This window comes from Colius striatus, chromosome 2, assembly GCF_028858725.1.
Source record: "Colius striatus isolate bColStr4 chromosome 2, bColStr4.1.hap1, whole genome shotgun sequence".
NCBI lineage: Eukaryota > Metazoa > Chordata > Aves > Coliiformes > Coliidae > Colius > Colius striatus.
This window is the reverse complement of record NC_084760.1, coordinates 23020769-23048083: the sequence shown is the minus strand read 5'-3', so window position 1 is coordinate 23048083 and position 27315 is coordinate 23020769. Positions and strand designations below refer to the sequence as shown.

Below are 27315 nucleotides of genomic sequence, written 5' to 3'. Positions count from 1 at the left end.
TGAGAGAGCCGCATGCCATAATTAGGTGCACTTCAAAAGCCAAACAAAACTGAATGAAAGAAGTAACCAGTAAGGATGTTCTCTCGAGCATTCACTCTTGTCATGATGAATGATGCTTGTTTTTCCCTTCTCTTTAATTAGAATGTTTCTACATTTGCCAAAGAAAATGTTGGATTGCAGACAAAAACTGAAATTATAGGAACAAGGCTTGATGTAATAACTTATTTGTAAAGGAAACACAACTTGTTTGGTATTTTATTGAAGCAGGAAGTTCAGAACCTCAGTACACACAAGCACAACAAATTCTCAGGTGCTAGTTGAGTCATCTGTTGTTGGAAGTAGTCTCATAGAAGGCTTCCCCTTGATTTAGTTTTAATCTGCAATTAACAAAGGGAAGGAAATTACATACAGATTTAGTTTTAGATTATGTGCAAAGCTCTCTGGTGCTTTTTAGCTGTCACCCTGATGTGCATGCTTTGTGAGTGTCTCATGTTGGTGCAATCAGAATGTATCTGGGTGAATATATTCAGCTTTTAATAAGAAACCTGATGTATTTATTTCAATTGCAAATTAATGTAAAGCTTACTTAATTGAAATATCCTGATTTTTCCATCTCCTTCCTAATCATCTCATGCCTGATTTCAGCTTTACTTCAAACTGTAGAAGTAGTCATCTGTGACAAGGAGATACTTGATAAATGCTACTGGTTTAAGTTTAGTAAGAGATTATTTATTTATTAATGGCTGTGCTTGTTTGTAATAAGAGGTCTGTTATACAGCAGAGAAGAGAATCATGATACCATGTAGTTTTGTTTAGCTGTGAAATCCTTAAAGGGCACTTGGGAGTTTGTATGTTTATCTTCTCTGTAGAAGACACAGCTTTTCCCCTCCTTCAACCTCTGTATGACTCTGGCCTTCTCTGAATGAGAATGGTTTTACTGAATACCTTCCAAATCCCATCATTACTGTTCCTCTGTTTAACTCCAGGAGTATTCAATTGTTGTGCAGTGAATTCTCCTTTCCTCCGTCAATGGTTTGAGCAACGGTGGATTTAAAACTCTCCTGATACTGGCCAACAGCGTAATGATAAGTGCATCAGCACTTTCATCAGTAATGTGATTTTAAGAAAAAAATCCATGCATTAGAACTATCATGTCAGCTCCTAAATCTTAAAGTTAATATAATTTAAAAATAAAAATAGACACATGATCCATTCTATGATTTCGTGAGTGTGCAGGACATTTTTAAACCTTTGCCCTTTTACAGGGCTAGCTAGATTAGGTTCTTTTTCCCCATCACAGAATCGTAGAATGGTAGGGTTGGAAGGGACCTTTAGAGGTTACCTAGTCCAACTCCCCTGCAGAAGCAGGTCCACCTAGATCAGGTCACATAGGAACATGTCCAGGCAGGTTTTAAAGACCTCCAGAGAAGGAGACTTCACATCCTCCCTGGGCAGCCTGTGCCAGGGCTCCCTCACCTGAACAGTAAAATAGTTTTTTCTTATGTTTAAATGGAACTTTCTGTGTTCAAGTTTATTTCTAATACCCCTTGTCCTGTCACTAGATACAACAGAAAAAAAGGGATTCCCCAACCTCCTGACACCCACCATTTAGATACTTGTAAATATTAATGAGATTCCCCCCTCAGTCTCCTCTTCCCTAGACTAAACAGCCCCAGTTCCCGCAGCCTTTCCTCATATGAAAGATGTTCCAGTCCCCTGATCATCTTGGTGGCCCTGCGCTAGACTCTCTCCAGAAGTTCTCTGTCCCTCTGAGCTGAGGAGCCCAGAACTGGACACAGGACTCCAGATGAGGCCTCACTGGGGCAGGGGGAGCAGAACCTCCTTTGACCTGCTGGCCACACTCTTCTTGATGCATCCCAGGATGTCATTGGCCTTCTTGGCCGCGAGGGCACATTGCTGGCTCATGTTTAGCTTATTATCAATCAGGACTCCCAGGTCTCTCTCTGCAGAGCTGCTCTTCAGCACTTCAACCCCCAGCCTGTACTGGTGCAGGGGTTTTTTCCTCCCCAGGTGCAGGACTCTGCATCTGCATTGTTGAACCAGCCTTCTGGGGAATCAGCCAGTCCTCCCAGTTTGGTGTCATCAACCAACTTGCTGAGAGTACATTCTGTCCCCTCATCCAGGTGATTTATGAAGATGAACAAGACTGGCCACAGAACCGATCCCTGTGGAACTCCACTGGCCACAGGCCTCCAACTCGACTCTGTGCCATTGATCACCACCCTCTGGGCTCTGTCATTCAGCCAGCTCTCGATCCACTTCACTATACACTCATCCTGCCACAGTGCCTGAGCTTTCTGATGAGGATGTTTTGGGAGACAGTGTCAAAAGCCTTGCTAAAGTCAAGGTAGATGACATCCACTGAGTAGTGTAAATACTTTAGCATAGTATGTAAGCACACACACAGTACTTTGTTACATCATGGTAGTTCGTATTGTTACAGCACTAAAGCTCTGTTCCTGATATTCCCACCTTATTCTCACTGCTTTTAGTGGGAATTCTGGATTGGGACAGAGTCAGGTATGGTAAGTATTTATTTGAAGACATTTACTAGAAAAATACTGTATAGGAGATTTATTGAGTATTTGCATTTTATCCAGGATAACCAAGATGGAATAATCTGAGTTATTTGACTAGAAAATAACTAGTATATTTGTTTGAAGACCATGACTGTTTCTGTGCTTCAGAGTATTCATCTTGCACCTAAGCTCCAATACTCAGTTGATAATATTTTATATGCTAAGTATCTTTTGTTTTTCAAATGGCAACAACACGCTTATGCAATGACAACATCTTGAAAAGGTTTTCTGGTCTCACAAAAGCACTTCAATCCAGATAGGCTAAAATATAGTAGCCTTTCTGTCCTGCATTACTCTTTGATGAAGAACACTAATATAGAAAAGGAATTCAGAAAGGAGGACAGGGTCAACAGTTTGACCCTACAAACTTTGTCCAGCTAGCATGAGAAGTCACTGAAAGTCCACTATCATAATAAGTCTGCCTAGTTCCCTGTATTTAACCATGTCATAGCTGACAAGCTCAAATTTAGTACAAAACAAAATTCAATTTGTGATTTATAACAATATTTCCTTTTAAAAAAAGTTTTCTAAGAAGTTCACCATTAAACAAAAGTGAACTTCTCTGTGCATCCGTGAGTCACCTTTCACTGAATCTTCTGCCACTTTAGATTTGCACTTCAATAGCTTCACCTGTAGGGTCACTTTTATTTTATCTTCATAAAGATAGTTCTGGCAAGACCAAATGCAAATATCAGATCAGTCAAATGAATATTGCTTTGTTATCTTTGCCACTAAAAGAATTAAATAAGAAGTGATGGGGAAAAAATGGAAGAGTTATCCCATGCTGAAATTAAAATGCATTTGAAATCTTGATCTGGAGTAAGATTATATTCTAAATGAGTTTATGTTCTTCTTACTCATAGCAGCAAGTAATATTCAATGCTAGACTTTTGTTTTCCTCCAGCATTTGGTAAGGTTACTAATGCAGTGTCTGCTTTGCCTCCTGTAAACTCTTAAGAAGAAAGCAGTAAGTTAATATTCTGCAGATGTGTTTGGTGTATCAGCTCACGAGCTGATTATGCATCAGCTCTTCAAACCAGATATTGAAATCCCTTCTGTTTAGAAGGGAATCATTTGGTAACATTCACAATTTATCATTGTAGTTCTTGGATTATTTTTTCCTTTTGTTAAAAAAACCCAACTTTTCAAAGACTTACCATTAGCTTGAAAAATTCTCTGGTTTAAAAAAAAGAAAAAAGACGAAAGAAGAGCAGAGAGAATAAATGTGATATTAGATACTGTGCCTTTATCCTACCAACTTTCATAGCTTTAAAATTACACTGTGTTCACATCATAAATTATTCTCCCTCAGCTACACAGGAGACCATCCCAGCTTGCTGTCACGATATAGACAAATTTCTTTCTTCTGTACTTTTGTAGTATTGTCACGCTAAAAAGTGCAAGAGTTTGTGAAAAGAATCTCCAAATAGAAAATGTTAATCGTGTCCTTTGTTTAGCACCTATGAAGAAAGTGATGCTCTCAAAGAAACTTTTCTTGAGTAATTGTCATTTAAAAGCATGATTGATAAAAAAGCACCTGGTCAAATATTTAAACACCTGGGGAGTTTTTGTGCTTCATGTGCTGGTAGCTCCACTTGCTACTTTCAGTGCTGGAGGGTTAAATATCTTTGCTTTCCATTCTTCCTATGGGATCTTTTCTTTTAATTTGTGGCACAGATTAAGTGAAGAGAGGTGTTATTACACATAAATTAGCATTGTTTCCAAGGAGTACTAATCATGGAAATTGTAGACCAGAGGTGACTGCGATAGTAGTTCTATCAGAAGTTTCTGAAAGCAACCTAACCTGGTCTAGTTTTGCAGTTGGCAACATTCCACACCAGTATGTGATGCCAGGGAACCTCTTTTGAGTGGGTTTATTTCAGTAGTTCTCAAACAGTTCTAAAAACTTTTCTCTGCTGAACATTTATATAATCTCAACTGATCCTTTAGTTCATATTTTAAACATCTTCTAATTATCATTGTAGTCCATGTGTTTCATTGTAAGTAGAGAGGTTTGCATCTAACTTCTGATCATAACTCTCTGGGGTGCTACTGTCCTTAGTCGTTACCATGAATCCTTTTTAAATAATTGAAGAAAAAAAACAGCTTTTAATTGTACATCACTTTTTCAGTTATATGTTATCCATTGTGTTGTAATAGATGTAGTGCTAAACAGAAGCATTTTCTGTTTCTGTTGATGAAGGAATACTTTAGGCTGCCCTATGTTAGAGGGCACGTTTTTCCTCTGTAGATACAAAAAAAAAAAAGTTAAAGAACAAAACAACTTTTTTAAAAAGTGACTTGCTGATGCCTGTTTTTTTAAAGCCAAGTCCTTTGTCTCACTTCAGCTTAGAAAAAGATTGAGAAAAGTCAATCCTAAGAAATTTGAAGGAAAACGAACTCGCTGTGTTCAAGCTTTGACATATTTCATAAAGCTGTTGAAAACCAAACCATGAAAGCCAGATTTATGAGCTTTTTTAAAGTTATTTGTAGATTCCCAAGACGATTGTGTTCCCATCACTTACTGTAGCCTTTAAAACTCAAATGACGCTTAAAAGTATTCACGTTTGGCACACACTGAGTTAGTGCTGGGCGTTGCAATGGCATTCAGCTAAAACTAAGGAGTAGAGACAAGAATGTACTCTGCCTGCACTTAAATCATTTCAGTGTGTTGAGGTAGAGCAAAAAGACTCACATGTCTGTATTTTAAAGATAAAACCTGGGATTATTTTTAATGTTAAGATTACTTTTAGTGTGGATTAATACAACTATTTGGGGAATGAGCCTTTTGGGAACATCTGTGTAACCCTTCACATTTGCCAGGCTTTTCCTTTCAACAAGATCACTCACATTGTTATTACTGGAATAGAAAACTCTTTTATTTATCAAAGCATCTGCACTTTGCCAGGTATAGCAAATCTGTTGACAGCCCTGGATTTATCATTTACTGTTAAAGGCAAATGGAAGGATTCCCCACATCTCTAAGCCAGCACAATAAATGTCATTCTTGAAGCCTGCTGCTCCATATCCCGTGTTGATTAAAAAAGAAAGTTGGAATGTCCAAAATGATTCAATATCTGAAAAGACTAAGGTAGTTGAAATGAGCTTATAAATTTTAATGCATGTTATGCAAATTCTAGGGTTCCATACCTATCTTCATCATGTGTAGTATTTAACCATGGGGAATATGAAGTTGTTTTCTGTGAACTGCAGCACGTTATTAGCTCGTGGAATTTCTGTTTCAGTGTGGCTTTTCACCAGTGGCAACACTTTTTTCTGTTGTCTCCAGCGACAGGACAATGGGTAATGGACAAAAGCAGGAACACAAAAAGTTCCACTTAAACACAAGGAAAAACTTCTTTACTCTAAGTATGATTGATCACTGGCACAGGCTGCCCAGGGAGGGTGTGGAGTCTCCTCTGGAGGTTTCCAAACCCGCCTGGACACGTTCCAGTGTAACTTGATCAAGGTGAACCTGCTTTAAGCAGGCAGTTGGACTGGTTGATCTCTAGAGATCCCTTCCAATCCTGACCATTCTATGATTCTTTGAAATTTGTTATTTCAGTCTGTGTAAATGCAAATGTGTTTACTCCCCTATGATTAAACACTGCTATTTACTTCATTAATACTTCATTCCTTATGTTAGGCTGCTACAGTCAATGACCTATTCATAGATTACATACTCATCTCATGCAATAGGTACTTATCTATTTTAAAAAACAAACCAACAGTTGACCTTACCTGAAATGGGAAAGATCAGTGAGCCTAGAAGAGACTATATGACATATGGGTAAATTGTTGTAATATGAGAGGATAAATGCCAAGATGCAACTAATGTTCCTCCTTCCTATTGCCGTGTAAAACTGAACTGTGAGATAACAATAAGGGCAAGTTGCAACTGTTATTTTTTAAAAAAGAGGCTAAATTTAGTTGATGTCATTATTTTTGTGCAGGTAATAAGTTTGAAAGAAGCATCCCACACCTATATCACTACCCCATTACATCTCCCAGAAATGACTCCATGCTCACTTGTTCCTGTGTCTGTAATTCAGTAGTAGATTAGAGATTAGCTTCAAAAGTGCAATAAACTAAACCAATAAGAATTTAAGTTTATTTTTTTGCTCAAGGTCTTGTGAGGATATATTCAGCAAGAATTGATCTTTGTCAGCTGTGAGGAAAAACATGCCCGTGTATGTATCATATACCTTTTAAAGTCAAGTTGTCTAAAGCAAATTGTTCAGAGGCTGAGATTTTCTTGGTTTGCACATTGGCTCATTTGTGTTTGCTCAACAGTCTACTGAATCAAAGGAGAACACTTTCTGATTTTATTTCCTTTGCATTTTTGAGATATATGAATATAGAATCATAGAATGGTAGGGTTGGAAGAGACCTTTAGAGATCATCTAGTCCAACCCCCCTGCAGAAGCAGGGTCACCTAGATCAGGTTGCATAGGAACATGCCCAGGTGGGTCTTGAAGACCTCCAAGGAAGGCGACTCCACAACCCCTCTGGGCAGCCTGTGCCAGGGCTCCATCACCTGAACAGTGAAATAATTTTTTCTTATATTTAAATGGAACTTTTTGTGTTCCAGCTTCATCCCATTACCCCTTGTCCTGTTGCTAGCTACTATAGAAAAAAGGGATGCCCCAGCCTCCTGACAGCCACCCTTTAGATATTTATAAATATTAATAAGATTCCCCCCTCAGTCTCCTCTTCTCCAGACTAAACAGCCCCAGTTCCTGCAGCCTTTCCTCATATGAAAGATGTTCCAGTCCCCTGATCATCTTGGTGGCCCTGCACTGGACTCTATCCAGAAGTTCTCTGTCCCTCTTGAGCTGAGGAGCCCAGAATTGAACACAGGACTCCAGATGAGGCCTTGCCAGGTCAGAGTAGAGCATACATTTAAAAACTGAGTTAGTTAAAGCATCCTACTTGTACTGACAGGTGCAAAATCTGCTTCACACAGGATGCATATACGCAAATCAACTCTTTGTCATGCACATAGCAAGGCCACCATGCCAGGACATGTAGGAATCACTGGCAGAAAATATATAATTATCCCATTCATATACTGCATTTGCTGCCTTGTATTTTGCTACACTACCAGGATGGAAAATCTGATTAATCATGACCTAGAATACTAGAACTGTAGAACAGCTGAACTCTGTCAGCTTTTTAATTACTCTACTGCCTTCATCTCAACCCTTGAGTTTTCTTACTTTCACCCATCTCAATTTCCCCCACCTCATCTCGTTGAGGGGGCAAGTGAGTGGCTGCATGATGCTTAGCTTTAGCTGCCTACTGGGACTAAGAGATTGGATTTTAAATAACCTCGAGAGATATAAGGAATGATTAGAAATAAGTATGATGGAGTTCAGTAAGGACAAGTGCAAAGGAGGGAGAGAAACAATCCCCTACAGACTGAAAATGTCATATTTCTGCCAAAAGAGCAAGTGAGTATTTTAGAGGATCCAAACCAAAGTATGTCACCTATGTCACATTGATAAAAGAAGCAGGCACACCGGGATGTGTTCACAGGAATGCTCTGCAGAAGTCACAAAAGTTGTCTTCTGTTTGCAGAGTGGTGATGTGGCCTGAGCTGGAGTACTGAGCCTAGCAATGGGCACTGCACTTCAGGAAAGATGTGGATCCCTTGGAGACAATCCAAGGGAGAATAACAAAATGATCAGACGTCTACAAAATATGACCCATGAGGAAAGACTGAAAGAACTGTGTTTAGTCTAAAGAAGACTGAGAGGAGATACAATAACTGTCTTCAAATATTTAAAAGGTTGTTGCAAATAGAAAGAGAAGAAACTGTTCTCCACATCACTTGGCACTCAATACAAGAAGTAACAGGCTAAAACTGAAGCACATGCAATTTAGGTTCTATTATTAAGAAAAGCTTTCAAAGTTTTTAACTCTTCTCACTGTGAGAGAAGATAAGCCTTGGACTAGATTGTGTATGGAGGTGGAGAATTTCTGTCTTTGAATTTCACTGGGATTCTTAGGGGCTTGTCACATGCAGTATATGTAACCCTCATGGTATGCCAGTGATGCAGGGCTCAGAGTTGTATGTGCCACACTCATATGCTGCTTTACAGTGATGCATAGTGTTGCTTTATTGATATTCAGGTGAAAAAACACCTCACAGTTTTAATTGGTTATCATTTGCAGAATATTGACTTAAATTTGTGATTGCAATTTTCCTGTTGGGCACTTGAGTTTAATTTTCTTGAAATAAGACAAAAACAAGGATGAAGAAGTTCTTGAAGCAAGGTTTAAACTTCTTGAAAAGTCCTTCCATCCTTAGCTAGTCTGTAATGAAAGGGGTTGTTGTTTTTTAAATTTCAAAAATAATTACTTTGTGTTGAAACCAAATGAAAATGTATTTCATTCTGAATCTTTTTGAAGTTATAAACAAATAGCTGTTGTAAAGGGACCACATCTTACAGTCTTAACAGAGTGTTCTCAAGCGACATATCTTGGAAATACAGCTCCTTGATTTAGAAGTCATGCTTCTCCTCAAAAGGGGAAAGATATTGTTTTAGCCTGATTTGATTTTTATTAATCTATAGTTGATAATGTTGATGTTACATAGCATTTAAAAATAGTCCTACCTCTGGAAAACAAGGAAATTAAACTAAAAATAAGTGAATTTGTTATGTTTTTTTCCTGCAAAAATCTGCTATGCCGGAAAAAAATGATTCAAACATCTTCCAGTATAATTTTGAATATCTGCCAAACAGTAGATTTATTTGCCAAATATTTTCATATCGTGTTCCCACTGGGACTCAGTCTTTCAGAGAATAAATTGGTGAAATTAACTTTTCTTATCAGTCTATGGGATTTGAGAGAAGCAAGGTTGTCTGCCAACACGCAGTGGAAAGAAACAATATCAGCTAAATTGTCTGGATTCAAGTGTTCTTCCCTTCGCCCTTGTCTTGGCCAGGAAACACTTATATGAAGGAGTATACAGAGGAGGGGAAGAAACTGTGTTTTGAAGAATTTTCCAGACAATGTAGTCTTGACTGTATGCCATTTCTCTTTCTTTTACTTTCCTTTTTGTTTTTCAAGACCAGACACTGAAGGTTTATTTTTTCTGGACCAAATTTTCCACTCTGTCTCCTTCCGCTTCTGGCTCCCGGCTCAGTGCACCAGTTGTCTTCTACCACACAAACGCGTACCAGCTTTGCCTGTACGTAGTCTCTGTTTGTGTGCATGTGCTGAGGTGCTGATGCAGCCTTATCAAGTCTTCAAAAAGTACATTCTCACTTCTGTCTGTCTGAAGGCTTGTGCTTCCCTAATTTGAGAGAAAGGGAGCAGCTATTGTAGCCAAATGGTATTGATAACCAGTGAGAAAGCATTGTTTCAATAAATATTCAGAAATAAGGGTGTGCTTATTGTAAATAATTTTGCTCTGAGAATGCAGAGCATTGCTAGCAATAAAAAATGCATTTCATGCCAAAGAGTGGAATAGGGTTCTTGGCACTGCAGAGATAATGGTGTGGTAGAAGTGCTTGAACCAGTTGAGGTTTGGCATCTGTGAGAAATTCCATTAACTTGGATAAGATTCTTCAAAGATGAGGATCTATTTTTTTGTGAAACAGCTTCTTGAAGGAAGTTGTTTCCAGTTCTTGACATGCTTCTTCATTCTGGAAAGCACCAGTTGTTTTATCTGGTGCAGCATTTCAATGTGATTTATAAAGCTTTTAGTGAACACTCTTGCAATTTTAGTGTTCTCAATGTATTTAAAGAAATTAACAAACTGCAAAACTAAATTATAAGAAATCAAACTCCAATGACGAGCTTTCTATTTAAGTGGAAAATATTTGCCACACGTTGTTTCTATGAAAATACAGCTGCTGTTTGGTTACTTGTTTCTATTCTCCTGTTAAACCTGATATTTAGAAAGACGAAAAAGACAGTATTTCTTCCTTGTCTTGCAGGAGTACTGCATTGTTAACACAAACTTCCTTGATCCCTGTAGGGTCCTGCAGATTCTGCAAATTCCTCACTGTAGGATAACTGTACTGTCAGAAGTCTGCACGCTGCAATATGCTGCTCTTTATCAGAAGCAGGCTGAGGCTCCACTTGTGTGGCTGCGTGCAAGCCCTTGATCTTTACATGTACATGGGGTTCCACATATGTGTTTTTCTTTAAAATTTCTACTAAATGACGGACTGTCTGAAAACATGTAAACACACAAGTGTAATGTTTCCTAACAGCATTGTAGTTTTGAGTGTATTCTTCTCTGAGGTCTCTGTACAGAATTAGAGTAACTGGAATTGTAAACATTACTTGACCAGTCTATTTATCCACACTGAAGTAATATGAATATTAGAATCTTAGAACCGAGTATTTCCTCATCAATATTACCCAACTATATGAAATAAACACGTCATTTTATACATCTCTTTTTGTTACATTTGTGCATTATCAAACCATCAAGTCTGGTTTTTTGATCAATTTTTTTATATTCTGTCACTTAAGAGTTGCAGAGTGGTGAACTACTCCATAAGACTTCAACTGTCAGATCTTTTTATTTTGAAAATAAGCAACTTCTCATCAACTTTAAATGAAATAATACTTGGTCTTTGTATAGCTATAAATCATAAAATATATAACATCTCTTCAAACATGTCTGAAATTTTATCTCCTGCTGCTTGCATTTAATAAAATGGATTTATTATTTCTGTAAGTAACAGCAACCAAGATATACTTACAGCTTTCCATAAGTTCAGTGAATACTTCATTAAATACAGCCTTTTCAATATATAAATACTTCAATAAATATAGCCAATCCTATATTAAGTTCTCAAATTATAATGAAAAAAAAATGCAAGTTTATTTGTGTAGAATTATTTCTCTCTGCTGAATACTAAAGGTTTACTATAATGCATACACTGATTGTATAATGCAGGCACAAATTTTCAGACATATATTTGTATATATTTGTAAAGTTAGTACTTCACATTTTCAGTTCTAGCCTACAAATACAATTTCTTTGAACTGTAATAAAACATAACCATACTCTCCATTTAGTTCTTGTGAAGAATTATTATTCTAATAGCAATTTAGACTGGAAATTTCTTCATATGCTGTTTTCTGGAAATTTGCCTGCTGAATATATACAGAAAATTGCCTGCTGAATATAGAACATTAGCAGTTTCAATGCTGAAAAATTTCCAAGTACATTCAGAAGAATTATTTTCTTACATTTTTATTACATGAATTCAAGTACCATTCAGAGAAAGTACCTTTATGGGACTCGATGGTTGTCTCCTGAGCCTCATGAAACGATCACATCCTTGGACTTGTATAGGTTTTTGTGTTTGTTCCCGCACCCCGCCCTGCAGGACCTATTTTCATAATGTTCTGGGCAAAGCAGCAAAGTTTGGATTGGTTTTTTTTTCTACAATATATTATCTTTTGGTTTGTAGGGATTGAAAATCAGTCACAGAGGGAGTATTTGGTGAAATGGTTCTTTGTGTTTGGGTTTTTTTAATAATGTAGAAAGGCTCTATTTCTTTATCACACAATCTCCTTTTTTTCCTTTCAAAACTTAGGTTCAAACACACATCTAAATTAACAGTGCCTTTATGAGAAATGCATACATGTAACAAGTATCTTCCCGCTGTTCATCCAGCTAGTGAATTAATAAGGTTAAAGCTTAGGATCTTACCAAAAAGCATAAATAGGTGTTTTTATAACATTTTCATTTTCTGTCCATCTGCTAACAAATACAATTAGAAAGGAAAATTGATGCTGTCTGTTACAACAGGGACTGACACAATTGTATCTGTAGCTACTGACTCACACAGACACAATTTGTGGAAATAGTCATTTTGGGGGTCTGATATTTTCCCAGGCTTGGTCTCTGCCGATGAATTATTTATTTATTTGTAAAAGCTGATGCGGAATGTGTATGGATTCAAAGGGCTGGGAGCACCCCCGGAGTGCTGCGAAGGCTTTGATGTTGCAAAGGCAGCTGAGTCAATTCAGGGGTAAGAGCAAGATTGTGCCCTCTCATCCCAGCACCAAGCCCTGTGTGGTCAGCTAGCTGCCTTCTCAGCAACAAGCTAGTGGTGTTTCTTTCAGGTTAGTTGGCCAGGAAGCAAAGTTAACCTTTCAGGCTGCTCACTGAGCTCTGAATGTAAATGCTGTTATTTTTTTTCCTTATCTCTAAGACCTCCGTGTAGACCCAGAGTGATTGAGCAAACCCGAGCTCAGCCTGCTGGGAAAGCTGTGGTGGTGGTTTTCCAGATGAAGGAATCATAAAGATGATGTTCCATGCTGAAGCTTTCCTTTGACTATGCCACAAAGATGTACTGTGTTGTTACCCCGTCCTCCTCTCAATGCACTGATTATGTACACAGCTGAAATTTTAAAGGCAGATTAAGGGAATTCTTTTTATAGCATGTCAGCATTTCACTTTCCTAGATTCTCTTGATGTGTACTAAATGTCTAGAATAAAGCTTGATATTTGTGGACATCAGCTGAGGTGAGTGCTGTTGGGTCCTTAAAATTTGGATTTCCTGATTTGATTTTTAGCTATGTACACATTTTCCTTTCATATTAATTTAATACAACAGTTCTTTCTATAGGAAAATGTACCATACAAATGAGTTTTCATTACAGTGGCAGCAGATAAATCCTTTCAGAGGAAATTTTTGAGGAAGTGGGAATACAATTAGCCCTTTTAAATAATATTCCCTAAAATATGTGAAATAGCACATTGCAGCAATTTATATTTGGTGTCTTTTATCTAACAGAAGTCCTATAGCATTTTTCATCGTTAAAATCTTAGAGTTCCAGGTTGACAAAACAGTGTAACTTCTGTCTTGTGTTGTTGAATCTGATTTATTTCAGATAAACTAGTATTAAAGTCTGTTGGTAGTTGTCTGTCTTCTGTTGGTTGCATCTGAGTTGTGCCAATAAACAGTTCCACAGCACTCTATGTCAGATCAACTAAGATGGCATTGCATCTGTCATGAGGCTATTCTGAGGTTGATATGAAGTGATTGTTATTTTTTACTACAGTGCATTACTTAATTTGTTGACCTTGCCTACCACAACCACTTTTGTAATTTCACAATTGTGCAGTTTTTTAAGTCATTAAAATAAATGATTGCAGTCCTAGTAATACCAAAATCATGACACCACTCTGAGATTGCAAAGTGGTTTATGTTCTTGAGCTAGTCCCTGATCTAATAAATGGATTGTGGCCTCTAAGCCTCACAAGACCCATTGACAAGTGGTACTCTTAGCAAATTCCAAATTTTATACCATATATTAAAACCATACAACAATGTTATACATGACATCAAGATGCCTAGCACACAGGAATTCATAGAAGAGCATTCTGTTCAGATGGAGATTGGCAGTACTCTACCAGCTTCGAAACCAGATCCTCTGCAGATGTGTAAAGTTTTGAGTGACAACTTACATACAGGAAGGGCCACTAGATATATTCAAGAAGTTTGGGTCCTCCAAAACCTGTAATGTAACTCTGTTTTAATATTGTGATCAACAAAATGATTTAGCAGCTGTTTGACTTCCATGAGACAGGATTAAGTGCCATGTCATTCATAAACTTGAATTCACAGAAGAACATCAAATAAGGAGTATTTCTTAGATTGTACTTTGGTCTTTTGGCCTGTTTCATCCATGGCAGTCACTGTCTTTATAACTTTCTTAATTCAGAATGCAATGAATCAACTTAATTCTATTTTGAGGAAAGCAGACAAGGAATTTCTAATCAGAGAAAGTTGAATTATTTATTGATGGAGGACATCTCAAAATTCAAATTGACATTGACATGTCCAAGAATAGCGCAGAACTGCGGCATAGAACCACTGAGCTATGAATCCTCATGTTAGCACAGGCTTCACACTTTGCAGGTGCTTCATCTAGCTAATTGATCAGCTAAGGCAATTCACGTTGACTTTTATCTAGGGATCTGTAAACATGCCATGGAACTGACTCGCTTTAAAACCCCTGTAAACCAGGTGAACGTTCTTTCTTTGGTCACACATCTGCCAAACACATATATTATTGCATTAAATTCTGAAGTGCCTGTGGTTTCACAACAGATTTGTGCCAGGGTTGGAGGAAGGAATCCACTCAACAAGTAATATCTTTCATTATTCCAGATACATACAGAGTAACCTTTCCTATATGTAATGTGCTTGTGTTGATCATCTGTATGAAAAACTCCAATCATCATGTAAGATGAAACACCTATTTCTGTTCTCATCTCACTGTTAGCTCCTATTAACTTGCTATTAGTCTCATTATACATTTTCCAAACTTTGACAAGAGGTACAGGATCAGGATACATTGATTTGGAAGGTCAATGGCTGCCTCACTCTAAGAAATACAAGTTTGCCCTTTTTTTAAATTGTAGTATGGAACTTTACATTGTGTACCATGGTGGGTACATTTGTTGTATGTCCTGCTTTTATGCATTTTATATCAAAGAAGATGGTTTTAATTGCTAAACTGCTGTCCTGCCTGGTTTATACTGAGAAGAAAATTTATCTTATCTAGATCAAGCAGGTTTTTATTATAAAGATGAAGTGTTACAGGCTCCACAGCATTCAATAAAAGACTTCTTTGATTTTGTGGCAACAAAAGAGTTTACATTAAATCACAGAGTCTTAAGGGCTGGAAGGGACCTTGAAGGATCATCTAGTCCAACCCCCCTGTCAGAGCAGGGCCACCTAGGGTAGGTCACACAGGAACTCGTCCAGGTGGGGTTTGAATGTCTACAGAGAAGGAGACTCCACAGCCCATCTGGGCAGCCTGTGCCAGTGCTCTGAGTTCTGGTACATTTATGTTACTTAGTATCAATAGAGCACAGGAGGGGAAAAGAGGTCTTAGTGTAGTTTAAATTCTGAATTGGATACGTTGTAAACTTCCCCAATACAGACTGATGAGCACTGCATTTTCTAAAGGCTTTCACGGTTTGTATTTGGGGTGTAAGACTATAATTATTTACAGTATCCTTTAATATTTCTATGTGATGGCCAATGTTATAAAATAAGAATGCTTTAAGAAATGTTATAGGTAAACCATCTGATCTGCAATGGAATAGTCTCAGTTCTGGCTCGGGAATGGTATGAAGTATAGCAAATTCTTTCCACAGTTTACCCAAGAGTTTCTTCTACACCCTAAAAGTAAATTTCATACTCATACACTATAATTCTTTTTTTCTGATTTAAAGAATACAAGGATTAGTTTTACTTTGAGTTCAAATGTAACACAATGTTAATGAATTACCTTGTTTCCTCAAATACAGATCTGCAGACTTCAGCGTCACCTATCAACAGGAAAATACAAGCAGAAGCTCTTTTCAAACCAGCCTGTCATGTTTGTATCTCCTACCAGTCAGCCACCCTGCAAAAAGCTAATTGAACTTATCCAGCTGTCAGGAGGAAAAACATGTAAAGCCTTACGTCAGGCAAAAATCTGTATAGGAAAAAACCCAGGAAACAAGTACCAGGAAATAAAATGTCTATCAGAAAAATGGGTATTAGGTAAGACACTAAACTTCAAATGATATAAAATATTGTGGAGTGGGCATTCAAAAATTGTCTGTAAATAGTTCACTAAACTGCTCTTGTGGAGGGAAGAAAATGGAACAGGTTGCCAGTTAGGTTTTCAGGAAGATTGTCTTCATGGTGAGGACTTTCTCTTACAACTAAGACTGCTTCATGGTGGTTCAGTTACTCACCGTTGTAATTTAGTCAAGAATAAATGTCATCCAAAGCTTTTCAAATTTATATTTTGCAATCCAAATTACAGAGAAATCCCCACAGGATAATTGCTTTTTAAAATAGCATATAGTTCCATTTTAGATGTAGTAAGAAATACTTTTAAGTGGTATAATCTGGTATAGCACTGCTGAAATATGGTAGCTGGCATGCTCTGATAGTCTGTATTGAATTATATATTATACATCTGAAACACAGTTTTTTGCTGTCTCTGTTGTACCAACAAAAAGATTCTTTTTCAAATTTGTTGTTAGATTTTCAAGATACATTAATCCATCACCTTTCCCTTACAGACACCTCAATTCTAACAATGATCTGGTCTTCAAGACCCACCTGGACATGTTCCTATGTGACCTGATCTAGGTGATGTAGGTGACCCTGCTTCTGCAGGAGGGTTGGACTAGATGATCTCTAAAGGTCCCTTCCAAGCCTACCATTCTATGATTCTATGATTCTATGATCCGTTTGCAGAGAATCAAATGTAAAATAGCAATATCCACCTGGGGTGCCCTGCCAAGGATGTTCATCTTGGGCTCCTGAACAATCTGGCATGGTCTTTGGCTATACCTCTGGCATCACATGGATGGACACCACTCTGGGGTGCTCACTTGGCCACCCCAGCCAAGCCTCACTGCTAGGAGCCTGGCTGCACATTTCCTCTTCTCTTCTCTTCTCTTCTCTTCTCTTCTCTTCTCTTCTCTTCTCTTCTCTTCTCTTCTCTTCTCTTCTCTTCTCTTCTCTTCTCTTCTCTTCTCTTCTCTTCTCTTCTCTTCCCTTCCCTTCCCTTCCCTTCCCTTCCCTTCCCTCTTTTATTTTCTTGATTTTTCTTTATTTTTTTATTATCTTCTTCTTCTGCTGCTTCTTCTTCTTCTTCCTCTTCTACTTCTTCTTCTTCCTCTTCCTCTTCTTCTTCTTCCCCCTCTTCCCCTTTGTCTCCTTCTTCCACAATTTCTTTTTTTTTAAAAATTTCCTCTTTTTCTTAGCCTACTTTCCCCAGAGGTCACCTCCCATCTTCTGACCATCCTAAGGACTTTTGGACCCAGTTCCTGCTTCCCCAGCCGAGTACCCCAGAAAAATAAGCCTAAATTTTCAACGTGTGCCATGTCAAACACCTCTAGATAGTGCCTCACTCAGACTAGCAATAAATGTACTGTATGCACTGATGTTGAATGAGACTAATCAGGCAAGTCTTATCTTCTGACTGTTAATGCTAACGGATCATAATGATCCAAAACCTGGAAAAATACACCACTAAAGAAGACAGGAAAAGTGAGCTAAAAGAATAAGCATGTAAATGCAAATGTTATTTGATACTTTCTTAAAGTTTAAGATAAAATTTGTGAAAATTTGAGAGGAGCATAATAAGAAGGCATTGTTTATTGTGCCCTTCTCTGGCTTCAAAGACGACTTAAAGAGCTAGTGTGGCCAAAAAAAAAAGTGACCAGATGAGGAAACCAGAGATTTGTGCAAGACTACAAATATGATGTAATAAATTAAACACAAAAGTTTCACATAGTAGTACTCCAGTCATAAATTCCAGATGGACAAATGCAAAGGTCTAAAGCAGCACGCAATGCACATGGCATAACCCACTGTTTTACTAGTCTCATGGAGTTCTGCCTCAGCCCAGGTCCAGTATACCTGTAGCTGGACAGGCCACACTCAGCCTATCAGTGAGCTCTGGCTAATGGATTTTAAATGGTGAATTGTCAAATCTCAGAAGAGGAAAGTATTTCTGTGAGACTTTAAAGGAAGGATACAGCCCTTTGAAGCTCAGCCTTTTTCTCAGCAGCTATTTACACAATAGAATGAACAGCATTACCTATAAATTGCCATCTGAATCTAATAAACCAATTCAGATCTGGAGTTTTGTCTAATCTTTGACTCTTCACTATTGCAATCCAGATGGTTTTTGGCTATCTGCTTTCAGCTGTTAACACCAGCTGCCAATTAATTTCCTCAAGGTTGACCATAATAAAGAGCATACAGGTAGATAATGGAGCACCTTTTTTAAACTTAAATGGTAAATGCCTGCAGTATGATGGTTTGACCAATTATTTTCTCTGTCTGGGTTCTCAGCTCCACCAAACTGTTTTATACCAGAAATCACTGTAAAAGTACATTGTTGCTTTATAATCTGTTTCTTTTGCATTTTTTCTTACACACTCCTGCTTTTTTATTCCTTTTAGATTCGATCACTCAGCATATAATATGTCCCATGGAAAACTACATTTTTCAGCTGTGAGCTAACTCAAGAGCTTCCATATGGTTGTAAAGAAACAAGCCCAGTTTGGATTCACAAAAAACATAAGCTGTGAATAAAATTTGTAAGAAAATGCAAGTTACATATTTATAAATACAGAGAAATGTTTCCTACATTTTTATTACTTGTGGAATTGTTAATCTTGTGAAATCTTTAGCTTTTCATAATAAAGTACTTCCTTAATAAAAATCATCTTGCTTTTATTTATTTGTTGAAGACCTTTGGACCTGACAGTTGAATGAATCACTCATCACTGGGAGGAAGTGCAAAGATTTTGGACTTGATCTTAAAGGTCTTTTCCAACCAAAATGATTCTATGGTAGTTTCTAATCTCTAAGCTAAGTTGATCATGTTACAGTACAATCAAATGATGTACATTCAGTGTGTGTGACATGCCTGAGCTAGCTCTAGTGTAGTCACCAGGAGCTGTGCTACCAGTGCACATCCACAGATCTTGTAAAATCCTCTAGTCTAAGTGCTTCAGCAGAAAGATGAAGGTACACATTGCCACATCTTGATGACCATTGCCAATTAGGTTTCTTTAGTAGAAGGATAAGGTTGCCCATCATGCTCAACTCACACCTGCTGGTGTAAACTTGCACTTCTAAACTGAGTTTTTGTGAAGTGAAGCTCAGTAGTTATGCTTAGATGCATAGTTAATATAGTACTTTCTTTCCATACCTTTAATTGCATTTAAAACTGTGTCTACTTTGTATCTGGACTGAAAACATAAACAGTTACTGATCCTGAGTCGAATGAAGACAGCATATCATTCAAGTTCTAAAATCTGTTGAAAATGGAGAATACCATTAAATCCTTTAGGTATTCTTGGAAAACACTAAATTCCTATTCAATCTGTGGCTTTGTTTTTAGCAGGTATAAAGCAAGATTTATATGTGAAGTATGTTATGTAACACCTGTTTATCTACAAATGCACAACCTTCACTAAATATTTGCAAGGTCCATGAAAATGATAAATCATCATCATAGAGGGTAATGTACTATCAAGTAGCTTAATGGAAGCTCATAACTCACACCTTCCCAACTCAGTGCTCCCCTCAGAGTACTTTCAGCATAAGACAGTGGGAACCTTGTAGTGAAAACAATGTTCTCAAGTTAAAAATACGGACAATCAAGATACAATGATTTATAACTGTTGCCATTCAATTGCATTGTTCTAACTTCTTGGTCTTTTTAAGGATCTGGATGTACAATTCCTGTAAAGTTGAGGACTATGAAAAATTTTCTTCACAAGTTCAGCAGTACCCGGGTGCCAGGCTGCATCAGGCACAAATTCCATTTGTATAGTTGCTCTGTAAAATGTTAAGCATACTTCTTAGTGGAAGAGCTCCAAGTTATGATCATTTTATGGAAAATTAAACTGACTTTATTTTCAGAAATAATGAGCACCTGTAACTCAAAAGGTTAAGACCTCACTTTCAAGTATCTAAGTGCTATATAGCTGGTTTTAGTATATAAACGAGAGAAAATGTCATTTATTGAGGTCTTTTCCTTGCTTAGTTTTCTGATATGCACATTTTTAACAGCATCTTAGCTACGAAAAGCATGTTCACTACAAAAATTGGTAATCAGGTCTGTCTATAAATGGTACTGTTAATAGTAACAACTATTTACATACTTACTGCAAGGCACTGGTAACATGGCATCACTCTTCACCCTTGACTTTATGAGCCCTTTTATTAAGGAACTAGATGCCAAGTTCTCTAGACTAGAATATAAATACTTGAAATAGGTTGTGAATGTGAACATATGGTTCCCAGTAAATAACAGAATAATTTGTTTTAATTATGTTGCTTAACTTTGAATATTACGACCTCCCAGTTTATTTTGTAGTCATTCCCTAAGTGTACTACCCATAAAAATCTGTCAGTATTAATTTATACAATATAACAGTCCGAATCAGTTTTCTCATAAATCTTCTTAAGACTAATCTCAGCTATTTAAATGGTAAATTCTTGGATCAGCTTTTTGATCTTTATTAGTCACATATGTAGCAGACTTGACAACGAAAAGTCTAATATACTTCTTTTTCTATATTAAAATGTTTCAGATAAAACAATCTGTCAATTTACATAATGTCATCTTAAATAAAATGGTTTGATGGAAATCCCTATCTATTGGCTGTTCCTGCAAAATCTGTAATGCACAATACTACAGCCAGCAGGAAATTAAATGCCTGATTTTGGTCTCACGTTATGTGCAATAGGAGAGCTATCCATCCATACTGACTGTTGCTTTGCAATAGTATATAGTGAATACAGGAGAGGTTAGAATTAAATCCAAAGACTCGCGTGTTGTACAGGCAGTATAAAAGAAATACTACATCATATTTATAGCCTGGAGTCTTTTACACAAACAAGTCCTGACCTACGTACCCCAGTGCAGGTTCTCAGTCACATCAGTGTTGGAAAGAAGGCATGTTTCAACTTGAGACCTGAACAGGAAAAGACACCAACTCTGATCACCCTCTCGGCAAAGCAACATGGGAGAGAAAATGATGAAAACTGGTCAAATGATTCATTTGTCTGAAGAAATCTACCAACCAAAAGCCACTTGTGTTTGATACCAAGGTGTTAAGGACAGTAACATGCAGAAGAAAAGGTGGAATACCTAGCAGCATGAAGCATCAGAGATCCATGGGTGGTTTCAAGTTGATGGGTGCTAGGTTCTTTGCAGCAGACAGTGCTTTATGGACATTTTGCCATAGCACAGCACAGCTGCACACTCACTCCTCTACAAAATGGTAGCCTGCTCACCTTGTCAGGGATCTACTTTTTCATTATTTAAAAAAACATTTATTTACTTTTCTCTCAATCTTTTTGTTGTGAAGGAGAGGTTGTCTCAGCTTTACCTTTTTTATCCTTCTCATAGAGCTCCTGCACCCCTGCTAAAGGCTGTCTCTAACAAAGTCACATCAGCATGACTAAAGATCTTTTAAAGTTAGCTCAATTTGTTTAGGGATCTGTTTAAACCAAAATAAATTCAAAAGCCAAGATAAGTATTATTCCTTCCTGAGATTCACATTAGCTGAGTTAATTTTTAGAAGCAGTTTAACTCCCACCACAGGCCCTATTTTAACTGATTTTACTTGCATCAGTGTTATAGGGGATATCACTGGGATGCACAGACCACCAATATCCCTCCCCTCCTTCCTCTACCAAACTTTGCATAATTTACTGAGGACCCACGTTGGCAATTGCAGAAATACTAAGGACAAACAGGCATGTCCTTGAAGAATGTGTTGCTTAAGCTGTGTCAGTATGGCAGCAGAATTAGTGTCCTCTTCAAACAGTATATCCCTAAAAATAAATTAGGATCTAACACAATTTCTTCATACTTCAGTAACTAATGATGTGAGATTGGCTAAGGATGTGTTTGAAAGCAAGACTGCCAGAAACTTGTAAGGTTGATGGATTATACATCTCTTTTTTTCTTCTTTCTCTGCTTTTGTAATAAGTTTTAGATTGCAACTGCATTTGGGTTGTGTATATCTAGTGAGTAAAAAGTCCCAAAACATCCATCAATTCTAGTATATGAACCATCTGCAATTGACTTATGAAACTACAGATTTATGTGCTGGTTTTATGTTTTTGTGTTCCTGACTCAACTATAGGCAACTTTTTGGAGATGCTTTTTTGGATCTCCTTTTATTGCTGTATTTTAGAATGGGCTTTTTGCATGATATGACCAAACAGTGGGCTCTGGAAGAGCATCACCTTTACTACAGCATCGTGCAGCAGCTGACAATAAGGTGCTTTAAAACTGCTACTAGTAAATGATTAACAGTTGGCATTGAGGTTATCAGCACAGGTGTCTGTTCAGAACTTTTGCTGGCACTTGGCAAAGCAGACTTTTTCTTCTGTTGATACAGATGTGAAACAACTCTCTAAGCACCTTGGAGCAGCTCAAGCTCCTGCACAGTGCTGAGGTGTTGACAGGTAGCAGCCAAGTATAATGTAGGACTATTTCATTGAACTGCCTGAGTCAGCATCCTTCAGAGGGCGATTTGTGGCATAGTGCTGGAGGCACTGCTCTCCCAGCCTGCCAACGGGTCCACACCTTCCTCATCTCTGGGAATCCTGAGGTCACACCAGCTGAACCTTCCATCAACTTCCATGCCAACTTGTGCTGTTTACCTAGTAGATTCTGTTGCCTGGAAAGCACCTGAACTATCAATAGAGATAGAATCACCCTGTGGTGTTGATTTCCCAAGGGGATTTCTCAATGCCCACAATGTCTTTTATGCTCTTCTCAGACATATGTATATATATATATGTATATATATATAGCAACATGGGAGGTGGTGAAAAGATTGGTACTACCAGTCCAGGCAGGTTTGGAGTTTGCTTGGGGTTTGCTTTTTCCTTGTTCATGACAGATTTTATGGAACTATAGAGTTAAGGGTTTTAAGAAAGCAAAAACTAGGTCTTTAGGGAAAAGCCTGGAGAAGGAGGTGGTTTCACAATACTATTGCTGTGACATGATCTTTTAATAACAGTCCAAGCAGCTGAAGCTGAACCTTGGAAACTCTTATGTAAGTGGTTACTTTTTGCAGTACATAGGTCTCAAGGCTCTGCCTCTTCAAAACTTTGGGGAATTAAATAAATATACTTTAAAAATCACAGGAGGAGATAGCTTTACAGCTGAGAAGTGTTACAGAGATGTAATTGTGTCTAGATTATAAAGGAGGATATTTACACACAAAAATCAAAAGAAGGCAACGTGGAGCATGGTGTAAGTGAGCATGAAATAGTCTTCTCAAAGATGGAAAAACTTCCTTGATAAGCATATCACAGACCTTGCCACTAGGCAGTGCAGTACTGTCTGCAGAGGAACAGAAACGAGCAAATCCTTTCACATAAATCAAGAAGCACAGCTTCTATATCACACAATGACTGGGCATCACCTTTTCCTCTTTCATATTCTTCAAAAATAACTATTTCTTGCATAGTGCCTACAGATTCATTAGTCTTGTATCAATCAAGTTCATAAAACATTGTCTGTCTGTCTGTTTTAACAGAAACTTCAAGATGTATCCTTCCCTCTCTGCCAGAACTGCTGTCCAAACCCAGAATTACAGTTTTTATCTGGACTGCTGTTATCTTTCCCTCAGTCAACACTTACTATATAATTTCCTCTCGTCTGCCAAACTCCTGTTCCTAAGATTATTTGTGGAGTTCTTTGCCATTTTCCTCATTTGTCACTACCTGTTTCATTCTTCCATCAAACAAAACCTTCCTTTCTCTTCTGTGCTCTCACCACTGTACTCCCACCTTCTCTACCAGGTCTGACAGGTACTTACTTTTGATTCTCACTTCCATTTTATGGGATGGTTAATAACCATTTTCATACATCTCTTTTCAGACTTCCTTTTTACAAGTTACTGTAGAAATCCATTGTGCAGTCCTTCAACCTCTCCATGTCCTACTTCAAAGCTCTCCACTTTTTTTACCACTTGTAGTAGACTGCGACTACCTAGTTAGGGATAGGCAGGTAGAAAGCTTCTGGTGGCACAAGAACTCTTGTTTGCTGTTGTATTTAGATGATGTTACGTTATTCCATCTATTCCAGCTCCCTGGCTCGTTTGTCTCCTTCACATGTTCCCAGAGGAAGCTCTCTGCCACACAGAAGTGTTTGTGAGTGGACAAGTTCTTGGGATCATCAGACTCTACCTTTCCATTAAAATGTAAGAGTCGTAACAGAAGAGATTCACATGGTATTAAGGTAAGACAGTAGATATGTACTTTGCACAACCCTGTGCCTATTTTCAACAGTAAATATTATAACATGTTACCCCAGAAAGACTGTGTAGACTCAAACAGTATGCAACACACAGGATATGCTTGAGCCTTACATTTTTTTTGGCTTCCTTTCAACTCAGGTAAGGCTGTTTTCAATTCAGATAATTTTTAGTTTTTGACTTGGCTATAAAGACAGAAAGAGGTAAAGGAAAAGCACTTTCCAGATTTGCTGCTCTAGATTGAAGCATTCCAGCTCACTCACAAACCAGAAGTTCAGTCAGGGGAAATCTCACTAAGCAAGTTGTCTCTGTGATCTGGAGATAAGCCTCAAGCCAAGATTAATTCTATGTATGCATATGGAAGATGGCATGACTTTAAATGTTGTGTGCAATACACATGGGTAAAACTAAGCCTACATCTGAAATTAAGCATTATACCATTTAAATGTTGAGCAACCCTAAGGTTTTTTATTTTAACAGGTGTGGGGAGGGTAAAGGTTTTATTTCAAGAAATGAAAAATAAGGGCCTGCTCCAATTATAGCCTGATGTATCAATTTGTATGAAATCAAGATACTTGGAAACAGTACTACAAGCTTGCAGATACTTGACCTCTGTGAAGAGCCTCACTGGTCCCTCTGTCACTTTTAACATGCACTTAAATTTGGTGCTCTTCCTCCCCCCAGTGATGACTGAATATTTCTGAATAACTTGAAATTCACACCCACTTGAAATGCTGACTTGGGAATACACTTTTTTGGACACATGCTTCATCATATTTCATACTGTACACAAAGATAAGCATTTTAGAAGTTTGGAGGCAGAGCATTTCCTCCTACAGAAGAGAATTTATATTTTCCCTGACATTGCCCAGGCAACACGGGCTTGAATAAAAAAATGATGCTAAAAGCAGAGTTCTCTAGTCTGGGAATCAACGCTGTTATTTTATTCCCAGCTACGTTCAGTATCCTACTTGATGAAGAGAAGAATGTCCCTCACAAGTGCAGAGATGTTGAACATAATTTGATGACCCATATAAAAGCTCAGGCATTAGGGCATGAAGATGCAAATAAAAGAATGTGGAGGTACAGAATGATCCAACTTGAGATTCACTTTTCCTTGATTTTACCCAGCCTTTTTTCCTTCTGTGTTTTCTTGTCTTCTCATTTGGTTTGGGTTTTTTTTTTCTACTTCCCCCCTCTGTTATTAGTGGTGGTATTTCAGATCTATTGTATTAAAAAAGTGTTGTAGGAGAGACTGAAACCCATAGTCTCTAAAATATACTCTCCCAAACAGTATCACAGTCACTTAGATACAGATCTTATCTTCTGCCTTCCCATGTGAAATTTTTTGTACACCTAGAACAGCAGTGGTGAGCCACAAACAAACTACAAAGCTCTGAAAATCTCAGGGAAGAGATGGGCTTGAATCTGCCCAGGCTAACAAGGGCTTTGTACCTAAGTCTTTGCTCCTCTGGATGCCTTTATAAGGGTTATTCAGACCATCTACTTTACTATCTGGCAACCAATTTAGAGCATTGCAGTTAGAAGCCTAAATGAGCATGAAGACAGCAGAAGCTGGAAGATGTCTAATAAAGGTTATCTGAATATCCAGCTGAAGTTTTCCAGGTTATATCATTAATGAAGACAGATGTGTATCTCTGAAAGCCCCTTCTCATGCTGAAGTTAGAGAGCTAAAGGTGCAAGTAACCCAAAAAGTGTCTGCCCATTGAATTCAAGAAAGGTTCTTTACATCCCACCAGACTAGCAGCATCTTCCTTCACATTTCCAAGCATGCAAGTATGCAGTTCTGATCTCCCTGTATCTAAACAGATACGGTACATATTGAAAAGGCTTACAGAAGGGCAGCAAAGTCAAACCTACAAAGTGGCCTCCGTATGAGAAGTGATTGTACAGACTGGGATTCTGCCGTCTGGAAAAGAGACGGCTGAGAGAGTAGTTGCTCTCCATGCAAAATATAATCAAGCTATGGAACTCAGGGGATGTTAAAAAGTTTATATGGATTTAAAAACAACTAGTCACATTCAAGTCAAAATAATCTGGCTCAGGAAGTTCCTGAGCTAGGATCTGTTGGAGGCTGGACAACTCTGCTGAATGGCACGGTGACTTCCTCAATCTTGATGGGCTCAATTCCAGGGGCTTTCTGGCCTTTTTGCTGCCAGACAGCAGTTTTACAAAGATGTTATGCACCTTGCAAAACTATTTGGAAAATGGGTACGATGATCTACAATGGTTTGCAATACTGCAAAGAGACAACATCCTTCCTGATATGTGTGGTCCAGGCAGCAGATGTGTGTTGCATCAGTGGCTATGACACAGCTCAAGGAAGTTAATGACAGCTAAGTCTGCTCTAGCTTCATTTGTGACTGTCATCCTGCAATAATGTGGGATGAACCTTATGAACACCACAACAGCTAACCATTGTCTTTCCAGCCCTGGAGGTAGAAGTCCAAACAATCTTGGCAATCCCCATTTGTGGTCCCATCACTACTGCACCAAAAAGGAGGTGCCTTCCTTTTTTTGAAGTTCTTCCTACGCTACTGAAAGACCATGCTTGCCCATATCAGCAGCACAAACCTGTCGCCCTTCATGGACCAGACACTATGAAGTGGATATATAACCATAGGAAATTATTAGCAAAATAGTCAGCTCTGCCTGCTCTGACTCTCCTGGCACAGATACCATGAGCTGTTCTTTGTGGCATATATTGAGTAGGAAAGCTTGCTCACCTACAGGGCCTCCTAATAGAGTTGCCAACCGTCTCTAGGTCTGTAGTCAGAAAGGGATCTGTGCTGCCGTTGCTCCAACTACAGCTGTCTCAAGGAAAGCTGAAAAAGACATACAGCTCTCAGCATGCTGAGATGCAAACAGCAGCCTGGCTCAGCAGTGACATGC

The 27315-nt window shown here is 38.1% G+C and overlaps 1 protein-coding gene across 1 annotated transcript in view; it reads left to right on the top strand.

Annotated features, from left to right (window-relative positions):
• MCPH1 (microcephalin 1) overlaps positions 1–18748 on the top strand; it is a 127775-nt gene extending 109027 nt beyond the window's left edge. The window contains exons 13-14 of the mRNA XM_061989720.1: positions 15904–16141; positions 18568–18748. Of these exons, the coding sequence (XP_061845704.1) occupies positions 15904–16141; positions 18568–18623 (294 nt within the window). The 3' untranslated portion in view covers positions 18624–18748. The remainder of the gene's footprint in view (positions 1–15903; positions 16142–18567) is intronic.
• The last annotated feature ends 8567 nt before the right edge of the window (positions 18749–27315 follow it).